This window comes from Gymnogyps californianus, chromosome 7 (assembly GCF_018139145.2).
Source record: "Gymnogyps californianus isolate 813 chromosome 7, ASM1813914v2, whole genome shotgun sequence".
NCBI classification, from domain to species: Eukaryota; Metazoa; Chordata; class Aves; order Accipitriformes; family Cathartidae; genus Gymnogyps; species Gymnogyps californianus.
The window spans coordinates 13,598,680-13,619,045 of record NC_059477.1 but is presented as its reverse complement, the minus strand read 5'-3'; the positions used below and the strand labels follow the sequence as shown (position 1 = coordinate 13,619,045).

Genomic DNA, 20,366 nt, shown 5'->3' with positions numbered 1-20,366 from the left:
TCGTTAGCCACTTCAGACTTGTCCTTTCCAACAGCAATTAAGTGGGAGAAAGAAAAAGTTTCTTCCTCAGTGTGTGCTGAAGCAGAAGTGAGTATTGTTGGCTTGGGTCAGTGGTCTTATTCCATTCATAGACTTTTCTGTTCAGTTCCGTATGGATATCTAATATAGAGAGTTTCCTGCAGCAACAAAAGTAAAAGCTTTCTATTAGAGAATGAAGCAATACACCATTTAAGAATCCACAAGAGAGAAGACAACTTCAGACTCAGCAGGGAGAAAGTTTCAAATTTCAGTCTTTATTGCAGAGGTTACACCTCTAAAACCCAAGGCTGAATATGCAAAATATGAATATTTTGGAGACAACCTGTTATAACCCAAATCACTGTTGTGATACTGGTTATGCTGACATGACGATCTGTGATTTCATTAAAAGATTTTAGGGTTTGTAAAAAGGTACTAAATATTAACCACGCAACTACCTTGAAAAACAGTTGCTAGCTCCCTCGTAGATCAGTTGTACAAAGAAAACCTTTGTTGGTAAGTTATATATCCAAGCATATCTTATTTTGCCTCAGATTCCTTTTGATAATCTCTCTAGATAGACTAAAGTTTTCTGATAGTTTAAATTCAAGATTACAAATTGGCAATCTAGTGGCTCTCTGAGCAGAGGGTTAATTAGATCTGAAGAAAGGCAGTTGAGAGGGAAGGATTTTGTCCTTTCCCCCCAACTTAGGCACCAACTTTTTATATTTGCAAGCAGAGGACTTCTGAATAATAAAAGGCAATCCTCAATTTGACAGAAGCCTGGTGTGTGCCTTGTTATCTTGGAGCAGGAACATTTCCTATCCTGTCTAAAGCACTAACATACATTACCCAGGACAGGTTCTTCCCTTCTCACTCTGCAAGCCCCAGTGCCATAATACACTTTAACTGTACTCTCCAGAATCAGAAACTTCACTCCTACTTTAGACTACCTTCCTGCACCATTGTTCCAGGACCAGGTATACTTGTCTTTTAACCTATGACACAGCATGAAGACACTGTTCAGGACCAGATGGGATGAAACTTAAGGTTTCTCTTTCTCTAGGACAGCAGGCTGTCATAGGAAAAGGGTTATGTTTGTCTCTTTTAATTTACCTTTTATGAGGATTGCGGAGTAGCTCAGCCAGACAACGCAGATAATATGAGGAAGAACTTGGAGATTTTTCTAGTGTAGACACATCGACCTTGCACTGACTCCAGAAGATGTCTGCTACTTGGGGGATAGTGACTTTCCAAGGGATTTTTGCGTTAGCAATGATTTTCTCATCATTCCCATCTACTTCCAACAGACTAGTACATTCTTGCTCATTTTCTGGCACAATGTAGCTCTGAATAAAAAAAAGCTTTGGTTTTCCTAGGAGTTCAGGACATGAGTCTGCTGTAAAGTATTTCTTTATTTGTTCCAAAGGGAATCCAGAAAGGGTATGGTCTGTACAGAAGATGCTCTGAGGACTTCCACGGCTGACCAATATGCAAATGAAGCTGTCACAATTTCTGTGCTTCTCCAACCTTGCAACTTCAAGTAATGTTTGATTCATGGTGTTCATATTTAAATATCTGTGACAACGAACGTCATAGCCTAAGCCTCTGAAGGTCTCTTCCAACACATCTGAAAAAAGCAAGATGCAATTAAATCACAGCACATCAAGGCTCAATCTTAACTATCTTGAATGACAGTATTTACAGTATTTCGCTATTGGAAAGTAGATGTTTATTTCATCACAATAATTAAAAAATCAAGAGTACTTGATGTTGATCACAGTATGTTACATACTTATAGTGCTGTATACATGTTGTCTTTAATACGAGTTATGTACTTCATGATAGCAAAGACACTATTATTTGGTACGTGATCTGTTCCAAATTCCACAGACACCTGCATGCTTTCATTTACAGCCAGTATCCCAAGTTCCTAGGACTTAAAATATCAGGCAAGAGAAAACATTAGAAAATGTTTCACACAGACCATTCTTGAAATGGTAAGGAGTGATCTGGATAGCATGGGAAGTCTGTTCACCTTTTAACTTGTCAAAATTACTCTGAATGGTTATTATAGATATACAGAACTGCATAGGAAACACAGAGGCTCCCTTTCATCAGTCCAACAGGAACCTGCTGCAGTCATTTATGCTTCCTATTATATTAAATGGATGTCGTGGTTTAACCCCAGTCAGCAACTAAGCATCATGCAGCCGCTTCCCCCTCCCCCCTCCCCCCTCCCAGTGGGGTGAGGAGAAGGAAAGGGGAAAAAAAAAGTAAAATTCGTGGGTTGAGATAAGAACAGTTTAATAACTAAAGTAAAATATAATACTAACAATAGTAATAATGAAATATAATAATAATAATAATAATAGTAATGAAAAGGAATATAACAAGGGGGGGGGGGGGAAGGCCAGTGATGCACAATGCAATTGCTCACCATCCGCTGACCAATGCCCAGTTAGTTCCTGAGCCGCGAGCCGCGCCTCCCGGCCAACTCCCCCCTGTTTATATACTGGGCATGATGTTCCATGGTATGGAATACCCCTTTGGCTAGTCAGCTGCCCCGGCTATGCTCCCTCCCAGCTTCTTGCACACCTGCTTGCTGGCAGAGCATGGGAAACTGAAAAGTCCTTGGCTTAAGATAAGCGCTACTTAGCAACAACTAAAACATCAGAGTGTTATCAACATCATTTTCATACTAAATCCAAAACCCAGCACTGTACCAGCTACTAAGAAGAGAGTTAACTCTGTCCCAGCCGAAACCAGGACAACGGACTTTAAGTGATGAGTTCCAGGTGGAGAATGGACACTAGCGTCTTAACTGTGACAGAATGGCATTTTCAGGGGAAAAAAAAAAAAAAAAAGCTGAACAATGAACCCTTTCAAATGTGTTAGAAATTAAAACTGTAGATAGCCAAAAATCAAGATTTAACTCTATTGTATTTGTGTTAACCTGTGCTGCAGAAAAATGTGCTATGCTCTGAATAACTACTTTGGATGTTTACTAATATGAGAGTGAAACCAGATCCATGGTGATTAAAATCACAAGTATTTTTTAAGTGTTCAGAGAACCACAAGCTACTACTATGACTCATACCTGTAGCATCATATCTTTAGTATAAACCACATATACATTGCCCATGCACAGTTTCTGATATGACAGGAAATATCAAGTGCCATGTTTATGTAAAATGCCTTACAGACACAGGAAGCTAGAGTTGTTCCTTGGCTTCAAAAGTTTAACAATCCCTAACTAGCAGAGGCTATTTCAGAGGTAACTGGCAGCAAAGCAGGAGTTGTACTACCACAGTGTTTTCCTCAAAAAGCCCATAGTGGAAACAGGGAACAGAACTCGTAACTTTCCTCAGCAAAATACAGGGTAAATACAAACTCTATACTATAGTGAGGTGATAAACAGGAACTATAGAGTTTCATTCCAGTTCTATTGGTTTGATTAAATTTTGTAAAATAATTAAAAAACTTTCCAGACTTTTTTTATTTGGAAATAGAAAGGAAAATCCCTTCTATTTTAAGCAATAAAACATGCTCTCAAAATACAGGTGGAAGACTCAGTATTAATACCGTTTAGCAGTTATATACTCGATGAAGCACTTCATCCATTAGAGGGCAGTAGTACATACGCAAAACGAGTGTTACAGCAACGAGAGTGCTTTTCCTATAATTTACTTCTCTTACTAGCATGTACACGTACACACAAAGATACAAAAGTTGGTGTCACCTTAGAGCATACACACACTCTAAGTGTCACAATTAAAAAAATTAAACCCAACAAACTTAGAGCCGATACCCTAGTTTAACAATGAATCAGAAATTATACACAGTAAGCTTTGGATACAGCAATTGTACTTTAAGGCAAGACAAAACACAGCATTACATGCTGCAACCTGAGATCAGAAAACATCTTTCTTCAACAGTAATCACCTCCCAAGAAACCTCCACTGACTTTTGAGCATTTCCACTCTACATTAAAAATTACCCTTTTTTCCCCTTGATTGCTTACAATGTAAGGATAAAAATTGGCTTCCAAATCTAAAAATCAAAAGAAGCTATCTACAAAACAGCAAGACTCTATTTACAAAACAGCAATGTGCATTTCGGTTTGAAATTTATCAGCATCTGATGAATTCACATTGTTTACACTAGGCATTTTCAACTGTTGTAATCCTTGATCCTACGGTATCTATTATTGGTTCATTTTCCTCAGATTAAATCTTGGCATAGCTACAGACTCTAATGCATGCCACAGATAAAATTCCTAATGTTCTCCCTGGCCTCTTCTCTTTGGTACTTTCAGGCTTCAGAAGTAGTGTGGCACCACAACTCTACAGAGTAGTGAATGCCTTTCTAACAAACTCCTTTAAGCAATGCTGTATGTCCTGCCTCTCCTGAATCTCACTAGCACAGTAACGTATTCCAGTGAAAGTCTTGCTTTCTATCATGTTAAAATGCTGATGATGCACTGGTGACATTAAACATCTGAGACATACACGTGGTTTAATTGCTTCTGCATGCAATGCAGACATGCATGGAGGCTGAGGCACACTAAGACTTGCTTTGGGTGGTTTTGGCACAACAGCAGCAGAGCCATGATTTGCAGGTATATCTGACATGCCAGATGCTAAACATGTAACCTGTTTTTGTCCTTTCCAGTCAGCAGACTTCCTCGATCACATTCACACTTTCTGTTCTTGTACAAGTACTGAAATGACCATAAGAGCTCATGAAGAGCACATGCATTGATTTCTTAATTTTGTGCACATCTTTGTATTTAGTAGCAATGACTATGACAAAAGGGTCTGCACAGTATATTGCCTGTGCAAAAGAGCTGTGCCTTCTAAGGAAGAGTAGATCTAAATTTATGTATCTGTGACTATGAACTGACATAGCAGTTGCTTCTTTATTTCCCGTTTTCTGCAGTGTACGTGCCTTACCTGCTTTTATACTTACTGTTTCATTTAAAAAAAACCTCAGACAATAGTAAAACACTCTTGTTCAATAATTCAGGTCAGCACATGCTCATATCCCATCAGAGAAAATGAAACTGAGGGTTTTTTTGTAAACAAGGCTATTTTCACACCTCATGTTTTCTTTAGCTCTCCACACTGAAATTTCTCTAGCAGTCCTTTTTGCATTTGCTTTTAAGAAACAGAACTCCAAGTAATAAGTAATTATTTTGGTACTGGAGCAGACTATCATGCTACCTTCCAGGTTAATGCTGCATACTAAGGTTCTTGCATCAAAAGGGTCATTTGTTCTCTACAGCTACCATGAAAGAGAGAAGGACAGGAAAGTAAAGAAGCAGGCGACAGGACAGAGCAGAATGTCTGATCCCAAGAGCCACCCGCCCCCCAGTTTTTCAGTCCTTGGCTGGCTGTCTTTGTTTTATTTTCCTCTAGGGACAAAGTCAGCATTTTTTTTTTTTTTGAGAGTAGAAGTGAAGAAGTGCTTTAGATTGAACAACATCCTTGGTTGTTTTTTGGTTTTTTTTTTTTTTTTTTTTTTTTTTTTTTTGGCCAGAGGTCACTGATGAACTTGGTAGGACAGACTGAAATCAGATCCCAAGGATGCTTCCCAGTCACATGTAACTGAGTCAAGTGCCCTCCTTGTTCCTCTTCTCCATGCATGGCAGGATTGTGAATCAGTTCTAGTTCCTGTTACCTTAATGGCAAACTAAATGTCTTGTTTTGTATCATTTACCTAAAATACTATTGACAAGCAAACATAAAAATTTTACTTTCTGTGTCTGTGCTCTGCATCCGCTGCTCTTCAACTACATCAATAACTCTAAGCTGGTCCATGTGCTGGACCATTATTTATGAGAAAGAGAAAAGATATGCCCACAAACCCTCTTCTTCCCCTACATCTCCTAGCCTATTACAGAACTGACTGCAAGTACTCTCTTCATTTTTATTTTTAGCCTCATTTGTTACAATGATTAGAGAGTGGGGTTTTTTTTTTTTTGCTTACACAAGAATCTAATTTCTGGATTCCAGAAAGGCAATCAGGAAAAACCCACATTTTAACCATGCCACTGACTACCTTGAATTCTACATGCAAATTTTATTTTTTTTTAAACTAAACCAAGAGGGAAGGAAGAAAATTCCTTTCCCTATAAAGCTATGGTGATGGTTTCAGTTAAACTGTGCAAGATGTAACAGAAGCCTAGGTGCATTATTAATAAAGGACCACGTGCCTTCAGCTATTCAAAATCCGTGGTGTCCGATATGATTACGCTTCAAATCCAGAACAGCTTTGGTTTTGGTTTTGTTAACTGGTGGGAAACACTATCTTTACCATCTCTGCCAATAAGCTGCTGTATGACTGTAGCTTAACTATTCTGTTGGTCTCTGAACATCCTTCTTCTCCCTCCCAAAATTCAGTCTATCCCCTTACAAGTTCTTTAATTCAGAGATTCTGCGCCAAAACCCAAACAAACATCGTCTGGAATAGTTAGGACAGTTGGTTTAACCTCAAGTTGGGCCTTCCAACTCTCTGCTTTAGAAGACTTACTAGAATTGATAGACTAGCTGACTAGGACATTACCCTAGTCTGGCTGGTAAATGTACATCATATTCTTTATACTAAATTGTTCTAATTATCCGAGATTAACAAGATAAGGAACTTCAAATTCCAGAGACTTACCTGTGTCATTGCCAATACAGTCTATTATCAGGCATATTCCTAAAGGTTGACTTTGCATTCTGTACTGATCATCGAACACCTGAGGAACGTGAAGGACAAATACTAAGTTAATATGTCACCCTCTCAACTTACAGACTTGATTCTTTTCTCAAATTTAACCACCTCAGATCTATTCAATTACATTCTGTTGTTTTTCCATAGAGTAGCTAGCAGAAGTCTATCTACTGGGCTGCAGCATATCTTATCTACACAAGAAAAACAAAAAATCAGGAGATGTGGACTAATGATTTTTTTCCCTATTTCTAGTACAGGCTTAATTTTTGGGTCCTTGTGTTATGCAATCTTACTACCCTACTGATCCTTAAACAAAGACTAAGACTGTACCAGAAATGAGAGAAGCAAGTTTGAAACTGAACCTTAACTCTGGACAGATCTTCAAATGCAAATGCAAAAAAAAAAAAAAAAAACCCAACCAAAAAAACCTGTATGGGGTGGAGGGGCTTTTTAAAGACCTGGACTATGACAGCAATGATCCTTCTATAGTACTTCCAAATTAATTTCCTTAAGTGTAACTGCTATTGAGATGTTGGGAGCTATAAGCTTCATCTTGCCAACACAATAAATGTAGAGAGTTTTTGTGTTCTTCAGGTGTGCAAGCAAGCACTGCTCATCAGAACAACATTTATTTCCTTATTTAGTGGAACAACCTCCTTGTTCCTAAATAATCTGTAATGACTATCACAATTCCTCTCCCCTTTAAAAAGATTACAATCAATTTGCTACAGGTAACTCCCTGGTTCCTGGCCTATATGAGAGCTAGTGAAAATAGCAGTAGTCCATTCTCATCATTAATACTCAAAGAATGTCTGTCTTCTACCTGGAGAGCAAGGGGCAAGGAGAGAAAAAAGAACAAAATTTACTGCATGCAAAGAAGCCCTACGATTTCTAATGCAAATGGCAAGAGGTCTGACGTCCAACAGGTTTTGACTTAGCCTCCACTAACAGGTATACAAGTTCTGTGCACACATCATATGTACATGCATTTTGCACACTGCTGCTTCCAGAGTAGCAGCAAATACTTTATATTAAACATATATTCTGCAAAAGCAATTCACAGAACCTCTTTATGGCTGAGAAAGATATGGACGTGCACATTGTTCTGTCTGCATCTCGAAACACAAAGAAAACGAAGGTAAATACCTGCAGAGGTTTTTATTATATTTACATGCATACATGTGCACAAGCACATACCTTATGTGACACTGGTCCTGATTCCTGAATGGACATGTGGACTGGTTCTGCTGCAGTTAAAACATACAGAAGGAATCTCAGTATGTAGGTACCAGTGACATTTCTTTGACATCAAATCAGTTAAAGAGGAACCCATCTAGGGCAGCCAAGTTCTCACTCATCTGGACCTCTTAGTTTCTATGTATGCTACCGAAGTTAAAAAAAAACCAAAAATTTTCACCTCTAAAATATTATTTGGATTGCATTCTATATTACTTGTGACTAGAATAAACAAACAAACAAACAATCTCTCCTACACTGAGAGAATTCGGCCAACTACTCTTAAAAGTCACCATATTTGAGAGGTATTTTGGGTTTCCAGAAAGAACACAACACACATGGTAAGAACCTAGTACTCACTGGACAACTTCCTGGCTGGCCTGGTGGAGAGTTCACCACTGAACTGACACAAAAACTTCCTACTCAAGACTTAATGGGCACAGCTGCACTAGATGGGCCTCCAGAGCTAGCTAGTCAGCCTTTTCCATTATTTTATTAATAAACTATTTATTCTGTTAAAAAGTTGTGATAGTGGAAGCCCACAACAATTTCAGTAAAGTTTTAATAACTGGCAGCACAAGCAAAGCAAATACAAGAGTAAACAATAAGGCAAGGCTCAGTTTTCAGAGGTAGCAAATACTCTGTGCTCCTGGTGTTATCAACTGGATTAGCCATAAACACAACTATCAAACAACAGTCCTTTGGATACAACAAAATTCATCATTTGGCTCTTTTTAGATTATCAAAACTCAGATAAAATGCTCTTACCCAGAATAAGACTTTGTCCATTTTGTGATTTTTCTTTGTTCACATTCTGGATCTAAAATGAAGAGAAAGGTATATTTTTCCCTTTCTCCTTCAAGAATTAATAATCATGTGTTCCAAAATATAACACAATAGTATTTTTCTTCCTCAATAAAAGGATTACATATTTTAGATTCACATCTATCAGCTAATTAGAACTACAAAATAACAAGTAAAAAAACCCCTACCAAAACCACAGATAAACAAAAAAACCCAATCCGTTCCTCCTTGGAAAAAAATTACCACCTTGCCATGAACAGAAAGAAAAGCTTATTCCCTAACGTAGTAAAACAAAAAAAAAAACTCCACAGATGTGAATTTTGTTACCTATAGAGCAGCAGGGAGGAACTTTCACTGAATTAGAAAGGAAATTATAACAATATTATCATAATATGGAAAATCAGTGCAAACTCTTTCCCATTAGTAGTATGGAAAACAAGCTGTTATGGCTTTGTTAGTAAAGCCAAATTGCATCACTGATGTCTTGTATGTAAACTTTATACATACATATTTACTGAACACGACAGAAATAATCTCATCAAATTCATTTAGCAAGGCTAAAGACTTTAAGTAAGGTCATACTATTACAATATGACTACAATAGTCATAATACAATACTACTATCAGACCTAACCCAAATATAAAGAATACTGCATGCAATAGGATTTGATGACTTTTCACATACTAAGGTATTTTCGTTAAAATGAGATTAAAACAAACCACAAAAAAAAAAATCTGAAAAGCTCTCCTTAAAAAGCCATAACCTTCAGCTTCCAAAGGTAAAAAGCTACTTTCCCTGCAAAGTCCAGAAGTACAGAGAAGAAGAATATGTTTTGCAAAGAACAGTCAAAACAAAACTTTTCACTCCCCAGAGTAGTAGAAAAAACTTTCAAGATACAGATTTTATATGTCCAACTAACAGGAAAAAATTCACAGAAGCTCTTTAAGGGGGATCTTTCTCAGTCAGAAGATTTAAATCAGACCCTAAACCCAGCAAATAACAGGAATAAGAGAAATAAACCAAGTAATATTTTAGTTACGAGCAATCTCTCATTCCTTAGGCTCTGCAAAGATGAATCCCCTTTCAATGTCTGGCAATATTTAGAAATAAAGGATCTGTCTGATTTATTGTATACTTACCCCTGAATTATAAGGAGGATCAATCAGACTGAGATTAGGGAGAGATGCCTGAAGTGCATTTACATATACTGGCTGAGAATGAACGGAGGACATTAAAGCTGAAAATTTAACAGAAACACATAAAGAAATACACCATGATATATCAACTGTTTTAAAAGCCTAAATCTGTGAAGCATGCAAATACTCTGACTTGTAACTCAAAATTTTATCTTCAGTAAGAGCACATCTGATCCTTGCTATCAAGAGTAACCAGTGCAAAAATAGCATCTTACCTTCGTGTTTGTACTTCTGAATCTTCCTAATCAGGTCTATCCTGTGAATATTTCGAAAACAATTTTCTATCAAATCCAGTTGATTAGGAGCCACCAAATTTAGTTTCTCCAGGTCAATCACAAGAGCTAGAAAACTCTAGAACAGCAACAGAAAACCAAACTGTCATATCAGTAATTTGTTCTCTATCAGTAAGTAACAAAGCAACCCAGAAAATAACATGGGGAGGTCATAAAGGTTGCATATTCAAGAACTAGGGACATTACCTCATGAAACACTAAGAAAATTACCTGGAAGATATAAGAATTCTTGGTATTATCATAGGAGTAATGGAAACTAGAAAGTGATATTCTTCAAAACAAAGTTTTTGAGGAAACAGTTTTGCATTTCCTTGTTGCTACAAAGCCAGCCACTTGGAATGTCACCTCACATCCCACAAAGCAAGAGGTAAGAAAAGCTTTGGGGAATTTGCAGGGTCTCTCCTTCTTTGGTTAAAGAGAGAAAAAGAAAAAAACTCAAAGGAAGAAGATAGAAATCTTCAGTCTTCTATGCACAGTGGTCAAGTTTTCTGAACCCTCTCTACTGAATCTCTGCTTTCTCAGAGCACTTAAAACAAATATTCAGAATGCAAATTTACAGAAAAAGACATAATTAAAATAAAACTGTTCTTTTGTAAGTGAAGCAGAGCACAAACATAAAAAGTGACCTTGTAACTCAAGATACATTTCATATGATTATTGGTTTGAGATCCTTCATATATGAACTTTCAGATCAGTAATACTGAATAAAGATTTTTTTTAAATGCCTTCTGCCTGTCAGGTTCATGTTAACACTATTCACTACAGCAAGTCTTCACTGTTCCCTCTTACTGTTTCTCATGCTTCTTTCCTTAAATTAAACAACAAAAAATTAAATAGAAGCCACTATTCCTTCTTCACTTCCTGACTTCGGTCTACTCCTGCCTCACTACCCCTTGCAGTACTGTCTCACCTTCTTTGCTGTCTAGCTACTTCCCTTTTTACTTTAATCTCTCATTGCTCCAGAAATGACGACCAGCAGAAAGACATACCTTATCTTTCGCCATTTTCATACGAGGTGCATAATCTCTGAGTAGAAAAACAAGAGAACCCACTTCTTCTTTTTCCAGATTCTCATTGATCTCTACCATTAGTACCCTGAAATAAAGTTGAGACATTTCTAAAATATTAGCTTTCAGCAAGATCCCACCCTTGCCCAACTACCCAACTTCTCCCATGTTCCCGTCTTAATGTACCATTCCCAATTAAACAACAGGAAGAAAGCCTACCTTGCTCCAAGATCCAATTACAAAATAGCTACTCTTGCTAATGAGCACCTGCGTTACTCAGACTGACTGTGTAATAGCCACTGCTAGGAAAACAAAAGTCTCCTTAATATTTCAATAGAGGTGAAGTAAGAGAATGAGACAACAGAACACATCTTTAACTTTTTTACCTAGTAGTTACAGGGTTTTTATTTCAGTGAGAAGTTAACACAGGAGAATCTTCTTTATGAGTACATATATTTCTTTATGAAGTCTCTCAAAGAAGATAACTGGAGCTTCTTAATTTAAGCCTCTTAAAACTACAATGTAAAAAGCAGTACGAGACAGGTCCCCTGAGAAAAGCTATACCACAAGGCTATGTGCCCAAAGCAAACTAGAAAAGAAAATATCTCTAACTAATAATGTTCCTCTAAAGCGTCATTTCTATCTGCTAATCTAGAACTGTACAAACATCACTGGTTTTATTAACACACACAAAATCTTTAAAGATAGATGCTTCTAATGCCATGACTTGTAAGAAGCTACTAAGGCTTATTTTAGGGACTAAACTTGACATATTCTTTTCACTATAACTCTAGATATAATGCCCTTTTCTGCTTTTCTTTTACCTTCAAGACCTATTTAAAAAAAAAACAAACAAAAAACAACCCACCCACCCCCCCCAACACAAAAACAACCCACACACATTTTGAACAAAATAGAGTAGCCTTGAAATCTCAAATAGATGTATTACCTGTAATCAGGGACAAGTCTGAGACTCCTGGCAAGGTTAGCTTCCACTGTTGCTTTCTCAGTCTTCAAGATCCTCCTCAGCAAGTCAAACCTCTTAACTCTGTACAACAGCTCAGACAAGCCAAGAAAAGACAATTTCTCCCTCTCATTCAAAGCCACCAAGAGCTCTCTAAGGTCAGCAGTGGCCAAGTCAGGAGCAAGGTCTCGGCATAGGAAAACCATCATCTCTTCTTCTTCTTTATCCAATTCTTGTTCAATCTGGTGAATAAGGACAGCTGGCACTTGGCACCTGGTCATCACTTTGTCGCTGTCCCTTTAAAATTGCCAGCCTACTGTTTTTTAAACAGGAAGCCAACATGACATGAAGCCCCTGTCTACCACAGCACTTCTCTGGTGTTCATTCTTAACTAGATGCATTTTTACATAAGCAGTTCTGTGGGAGAGAATTAAAAGGTACTAAATCAGTGATCTGCTGCACAAGTTCACAGTTAACTCTCCTATCTGATGTATTTCACTTACAACTAAAACACCAACTTAGTCTACACAGACCTCCTGTTCTCAAGGGGTTCTCCCAGCTGTTCATTACAAAACAAAAAGTACTTGATAGGTCATACTAATCAGAAAAAAATGGAAGTTCTTTTTAAAGTAAAATTACCTTAACACAAGTCTGTAAATTCCATAGGAAGTGAAACAAAAGTCATCAGCTTGCTGATGAGTGGTATTTCAAGTGTTTCTGGAAATAAGAGTTAAGTTCCACAGCAATTTAAGCCTAAAGCTCTGACCTCTTCCCAGCAACCCTCCATCCCTCTGCTCACCACCACCTTTTCTGCCCGAAAAGTCTCAAGGCATTTTTCAGGAAGAGTTTTGGGAGCCAAGAGGTAGCGTAACCACACATTGTAGACAAAAGAATTAAAAAACCCCCACATATAAAACCACTGCTATCAGGCACGCACTTTACCTTAAATGAAGTCAAAATAAAGGACATATTCACAATAGAATATGTAATATTTTAAAACATGAATTATCTATAAATTCAGGAATGTGTGGATTTCCTTACTTATTAGCATCTGAATTTATTCATTTATTTTATTCATTTATATTTATTCATTTATTTTCCAATCTGAAAGAGTTAATGGGGTTTTAAGGATTCCCCACACACACCCTCCACGCTCAAAAAGATCGAAGAACCACACAAAGAAAAAATTCCAACCTTAAGTATGCAAATTGGTTAACTCTGAAGGTATAGATAAGCCATAGACCACCTTTTTCTTCATGTGACATTCATGTTTCACCATATTGAAAACTGAAATAAAAATTCAAACCTAGAAAAACCCCCACCCTTGTGATTAACAAAATAAGTAGGGTGCTATGCTCAGTTTCTGCTGCCACCAACCATGGAAATTCTATCTAATCTTCTCTGATCCCCGTTACCTACATGGAGAAAGGTGAAATGAGCAACCTGAAGACAAATCTTAGCCCTTACAAGGAGTTCACTTACTACACTGCATAGTTTTCTTCAAACCGTTCTGAAAAGCAAAACCCAATTCAATTTCAAAGCCTAATACATTGAAGGATTCTAGCACCTGGATAACATTTTTAAAAGCATTTTCAGCCTTTTATTACACATTCTGGAAGTTACAATCAACAACGTCACATACTGTATCCATGCATTAAGGAGATGAGATAAACTCATCTACAAGCTTTTTTTTCCCCTTCATTCCAATGCTGTTTAAATGAAAAATAACTCTATACATCTATCTGACTTTCTCAGAAAGAGAGTAAGAGCTGGATTTGATTAAACCCATGGATTGGGTTCCACTGCCCACTAAAAGAGCCTATCAAATTCAAGTTCCTAGGGCAAAGTCTCCTTTATCTAAATCTATCCCAGTGAGCCGTATTTTCTATGGAGTCGAAGACTGCAGTGGCTTTCTCCTCCCAACGCTGTTGCTGACAGTCACAATAGGAAGTAATCAGTATTTAAAAAGAGAAAAAAAAGCATTGTTACTCTTGCTGATAACATGTCTGAATCACTAGGGGATTATAACACAAGTAGCTGCTATGACCTCAAGGTCCCACCTTCAGAAGCAAAACAGAAGGGGGAGGTAAGGAAGGGCAGCACAGGCAAGCTGCAAAATATCATAAACCCACCACATTAGAAGACCCAAGCATTACTCAGCTTAAGCACTCCTGCACTTCCATACCACAGTGTAAATGAGATTTAATGTATATGCAACAGAGTCCTCAAAATGGCACTGAGGCCACTTTGGCTCATTTTCAGAAGCACAGAGCATTCAACTGCAGCTGACAGTAACAAGGCTGCAGATACCCTGCTTAGCCCATCGCAGCCTCCTATGTGCGTTCTATGCAGACTGTGCTCAATACCTAGAGAAAGCACACAATTGTAGTACTCCTGCTACAGTGCACAACCAGAAAAAAGCAACACCTATCCTCTCTGATACAGTTCTGTTCTTCAGAACCCAAAAGGGACAGGCACAAACACAGTGTTTTCCCTCATCACATCACATCGTTCAGGAACTTGGAAGAATTAAATGCACTGTTTGTTCTAAGAAGTGCAACATATTTAACCCTAATGTAAACAGTGCAAACAGCAGAAAACTCATAAACAGACATGAAACATCAGTAGAAGCTGCCCCTTTCAAATACCCAGGACCACAGTATTTTTAATATAGCAAGGTGAAAGTTTTGTTTCCAACAATACCAAACTGGGTAGACAAAATATCTGTACTTTTGAACTTGTTCTATTTCATACATGGAGCTGTAATGCTATCACTTGTACAGCTGGGGTGGAAGGGCAAGGTGGGAAAATTTTCAGGCCTCTGATAAGCAGAGGAACCCCTCATGCACTAGAATGTGGTTTGTACAGTTTTCTATCAGAGGAAAAGCATATTTATTGCCAACTTCTTATTTTCAATCTAGCATCAAACATTTGTGAGAATTCTACAGAAAGACAAAGACTTCTCATGACATAATGCAGTCAAGAAGGGGGAGGCACAAAACACTCTCTCATATGAAAGCATCTCCCAGGTACATACAGCTGGGACTTTCAAAAGAGCTTGAGGAAGTCACATTTATGACTCACTCTAAAGGGAGATGGGAATTTAACAACTTTTGGCCATTTTCAGAAATCTCAGATAAACTTTTTGCAAAAAAACCCTTACTCTAGTTAATTTTTATCTAATCTTTTAAAACTAGTTAAAAAAAGAGGTGTGCGTGTGGTAGGGAGGAATTTCCTACAGAGTTAAAATTTCAGCCATGCAAAATTACTATTTATATGTTATCTTAAAAATAATCTGCCTTTAAAAAACACATATGAATTATTTATTTTTGTGAACTTCCTTTATATAAGATAAATCACTTGCTCATTATAAAAAAATTAAACATCCAGTGCTGAAACTCTCTCACCTGTATGCAAGTCTGTCCACAAGAACATTGGAAGACTGGCATTTGACCATTGCCAAATCACTGATCCAGATCCAGCACACATTGGTTTCCATTCAGTATTTTCCAATGATGGTCCATAGACAAAGTTGATTACATCAGCTCGTTTTCTGTTGGACAAATATCAATGTCACAAATTACTGCTGGGGGCTACTTCCTAATTTTAGTGGCGGGGGAAACAAGGAAAAATGACCTAGGATCATGCATTCTTCTGTATGATTCCACTGGTCCAGTGAACCAGGAATGATGCTCCAAGTAAAAGGAAAAACAACTGCGCACATATAGTGATTTGTCAATAATGTTCATTCCCCCAGGGTTCTGAGTGGGCAATGAGCAAGAGCAACATGAAGTAAGTGTTTAGTATAAACTAAAACAGTTTATAACTTTGCATCCAAAACCCATGTCACCATATTTTGATAGCAGGAACGTCACACTACGGGGGCAAGCCCAATACATTCCATCTGCATACATCTGAGCCAGATCCACTTAACCATGAAAGGCATCATGCTTCTCCCTTCCATCTGATATGGCCACTTTTGCAAACATCACAGATACAGTTATCACAGCTGCAACAATTACAGAAAAAAAGAGAAAAGCAGTGACAATGTAAAACCCCGCAGCCTAGCTTTCATTTTAGTTACCTGGGCCCGGCAACGAGTAGAGTCATTAAATGTAAATTCTTTACAAAGAGGAGAGGAAAAACAGCTTCTCAAGAGGAAAGAAAAAAGTTCATACTCATCAGAGATAAAGCTGCCCCAGTAGTTTGTGTGTTCATGTGCATGTGTAATTTGCCAATATTGCTGCAAGAAAACACTCAAGATTTTCCTCTTCAGTTCAATCTTTCATGTATTGAGTAAAGATTTCAATGCAAAGCTTATGGAGCAGGAAGATGGTTGAAAAAAAGAAACCTAAAGTACTACACATTATCATTTACATTCCTGATTTATAAGAAATCCAGAATCATTCCAAATAGCCGAAGTCTAACACGACCACTGTCACTGACAGATAAAAGGATACTGCAAGATCACGTCAGTAATATTAGGGGCAGTGAGTGAAAGGGGCAGGCCTACACAGGGAACACACCACCACCAACAAAATCTCTTTTCCTCCTGTCTTCAAAGAACCAGGAAAACTCCTGGTATGCTGAGGGAAAATGACTGGTGGAAGGAGAGTTTTCTGTAAGTCTGGCTACTTTAGTTCACTATCACCCTAAATTTTCACAGAGGAAGGGCTCTTCTGGGAAATAGTCTTAGGGTCTCTGGTAAGAAAATCACTGATTCTAGGGTGACTCATCTGTCCTGCTGTCCCCAAAAGAGGTCTGAGAGAAAACACATCTCAAGGAGATAGTACTGAACTGCACTTAAATATAAGTTTCTGGGTTTAGTTAACTTTCAGACTTTCCTGAACAAAGTGTAAATTTTAAAGCTGATGAATTTCTCACATACTGCACAGGAAACCACCTTTGTCACAGGCATATTTATCTAAGTCTGCACTGACTTTTGACCCTGGGTATTACAATGTAAACAAGGTTCACAAGAAGAAATTTTTTAAGGTAAACACTTGAGAATATTAGGAAGCATATTTACTCCTCAGACCACAAATAATTTCCATTCCATGCTAAAACAGGCAGAAAACCATCTGTATGTTCATTAGTTTCTATGAGGCTAATAAAGTTAATTATACTCCTATTTTTGAACTATTTCACACTGCCCCCAGTCCATATGGAATACAACCAAAATCAGGGATTTTTTTCTCCCCCCCGGGAGCAGGAAATAACAACATACTAAAACTTCACACAAAAAGATGCACAAGGCTCCAGTAACTCCCTGCTGGCGTTAACAAGTGGAGGCTGGTACACGTGTACAAGGCTCAAGCAATTTCACTCTTTGCTGTTTAATATCATGCATGAAAGTCTTGTTCCCATGATTGCAACACAAATGCTGCGCAAGATACAAATACCAATGTGATTATCAAGGCAAAGAGAAGTGTCCCATATTAACAATGATAAGTCAATATATCAGGCCTCATATTAAGAGGGAAGGTCTTTCAAGAGAAGCAGGGAAACATTTCACACACTAAACATGGTCTACAATTAGCGTCTGTCATTTCTGACAGCATTTGTTTCTTGAACATTTCTCTGCAGCCACAAAAACAGGATATAACATCAGTGGGTGTAGTTCTGATTTGGAAAATGATCTTTGTTTCACAAGATGAGCTCATGTGGAAGCCCCTACACTAGAGAGAAAGAGTAGGAGGTTACTTTGCTACAGGAGGCACTAGCTGCATTTTGTGCTTCCTCCGCTCTCCTTTGTTTGAAGAGGTAGAGGTGGTGAAATCACACAAAGGTAACTAGAGTCTGTATCATCTGGCATTTTTCAAAGTGTTGAATTGTTTGGAGTATGCTCCACAACTTTCACATTTCCCTACAAAAGAAAGAGGATTTGGTACAAAATACTTAGGGAAAACAGGGAAATCCCACAGTAACTTTCACATTTCTCATTACTGTATTAGGCTTAAATAGTTTGTTCTCGGTGTAAACTCGTAGTGACCACGCTAATTTCCATTTAGAGATGCACTAGTAAAACACCCCAGTCCTCCTAACCAAAAAACCAAACTAAAACTGGTTTTACCGTAGGAAGTTTATGCAAATTTCCACGCAACTTTCTAACTACGTCATTTTAAATCACACTTGGAAAATGAAGCGAGAGGAAACTTTGCTCTACAAGACAAAAAAAGTTTCAGGCGGATGGGCAGCGTCGGGTTTCGTTTCTCCTCACGAGCAAGGTCGGGCGCAGGCCCCACTTGCGCCGGACGCTCCGGCTCTCCGCACCCCGCTCAGCCCGCCCCCTGGTGAGGACCGGGCCTAGACAGGGAGGAGGACCCGATCCCGGAGCACGGTGTGTTGGGGCGCCTATAGTCAAGGCGCAGGGTGGGAAGAGAGGTGTGAGGGAAAGGAAGAGGGAAAGGTATAACGCACCCAAACGCGCCGGGGAGGTCTCGTCCACAGCAGCGTTGGCCAGGTCCGGCATTGGGAGCAGGGAGGAGGGGGCGGTACCGGCCTAGCAACCGGCGCCAGCACCGGGCGTGGTTTCCAGTATCGCTTCTCTTTCACAGCAAGGCACGCAGAGCGCTTTTCGCTCGTACCTCTTCTGGCTATTGGAGAGACCTGAGCCGCCGCTGCACGTAGACAGCAATGCTGTTCAAGGCGGAGATCTACTCTCGCTAAGGGACGAGAGAACTGGCTTTAGCCGCCTTACCATCATTATACAGCTGCCGAGCCACGTTCGCTAACTCTTACGATTTTATCGCGAGTCTAGCCATCAGGTGTTTTGGGGCGGGGCGAGGCAAAGCAAGGGAAGGATTATGCTTTTCGGTCTGCTTTATAGTCCACCTCAGCAGATGAAACTCTGAGCGGCGCAAACAAACTTGCCCAGGACCCACAAGATGGCGGCGGGGCTGTGGCGGAAGGGACGTCTTGTCCCGCGCGCAACCTCCTGCCGGCGCCTTTAGGCATAGGTTACGCAGAAAATGGCTTCCGACTAGGTGGGGTGTTGGCAGCGCTGTGAGGAGAAGGGGTTGGTACTAGGATGGTCTTGAGCTCAGTATGTGTATAGATGTTTATGGGACTATGCTTTTTATACTGCTGCTGGTATGAGGACAGACGCAACAGCTTTGTATTGGCCTCAGTAGCCATTCAGTAGTAACAGACTGTTTTTCAGTGAGCAGTTACAGACTTGGGGTAAGTGTGGGCATGTGTTTTAGCGGGAGTTTATACAGAAGTAACCCCTTACTTGGTTCATGTCTTGCTCTGTCACTCTGAGTTCGTTCATAGTGAGGCTAATATTGTACAGATGTGTGAAAGTTGTATGCTTCTTGTTGTATAATCTTCAGTACATTTTAAGTCATGCCTTGTCCTTGTAAACTGGGTGTTGTGATTCCCTTGGTATAAACCAGCAACTTCATGAAGCGACACTCTGAGGTGCTAGTATTGTAGCTGCTGTCATAAAGGTCTAAAATCTAAAATTCTGGGCTATTTTATCTGCTGAAATAGACGAAAGCCACCTCCATATGTGGTGAAATTAGACACATCATATATAACTCCCAGCTCAATGGATTTCAAAGACAAAACAGTAATTTTTTGTGCTGCTAAAAATAGAGCAGTGGAAGCACAGTACTCTGGAATAGGACAGTGTTGTGCAAAGAGTCACGCTCTCTTTGGAACTGCAGGGAAAATGGAGGCAGAAAGTAATCACCCACACTAGAATTTGGTCAGGTACCAAGCGACTGCTCTGTGTTCTGAAAAAATATCTGGATTCTTACTGAAATTGTATGGTCAGGCTCTCACTTTAATATCAATCATTCAAAGGTATCACAGTATCCCTGCTACTGAGACATAGCATTGGATTGGCGCTGATTCAGAAGGAAACCAGCTACCTGCTGTGAATCAATATGCACACTTTCTCCTTCAATCTATTCCATACAAACTTGTACAGGCTAATAGAAAAGGTTTAAGGAGATGGTATGGCTGCAGGCTTATGAAAGAATTATTTTCTTTCAAAAATGGTTGAATGAATGATTTACCAATTTAACACAGCCATTATTTAAGCGACCGATATACTCTTTTGTTTACTTACTCCACTTTTTCCTCAATTTACCTAGTTTTTATATGCTTATTAAACAGTTT

The 20,366-nt window shown here is 38.8% G+C and overlaps 1 protein-coding gene across 1 annotated transcript; it reads right to left on the bottom strand.

Annotated features, from left to right (window-relative positions):
• Positions 1–24: 24 nt before the first annotated feature.
• Positions 25–18,774, bottom strand: CFLAR (CASP8 and FADD like apoptosis regulator). Its single transcript, XM_050900452.1, has 11 exons — positions 18,660–18,774; positions 15,647–15,792; positions 12,225–12,656; positions 11,258–11,363; positions 10,191–10,326; positions 9,919–10,016; positions 8,743–8,794; positions 7,936–7,985; positions 6,685–6,763; positions 1,135–1,648; positions 25–176 (listed from the first exon to the last, which is right to left on the bottom strand). The coding sequence occupies exons 3-11, from the start codon at positions 12,518–12,520 to the stop codon at positions 38–40; spliced, it is 1,470 nt and encodes a 489-aa protein (XP_050756409.1). The 5' UTR covers positions 12,521–12,656; positions 15,647–15,792; positions 18,660–18,774; the 3' UTR covers positions 25–37.
• Positions 18,775–20,366: the final 1,592 nt, after the last annotated feature.

Bases quoted from the DNA above. Each gene is read 5' to 3' on its own strand.
- CFLAR (XM_050900452.1), bottom strand. From the start codon at position 12,520: ATGACCAGGTGCCAAGTGCCAGCTGTCCTTATTCACCAGATTGAACAA. The intron at 8,795-9,918 runs GTAAGTATACAA...TCTTCATTTTAG, and splicing joins ATCCTCCTTATAATTCAGGG to ATCCAGAATGTGAACAAAGA. The intron at 6,764-7,935 runs GTATGTGCTTGT...CACGTTCCTCAG, and splicing joins CAGGACCAGTGTCACATAAG to GTGTTCGATGATCAGTACAG.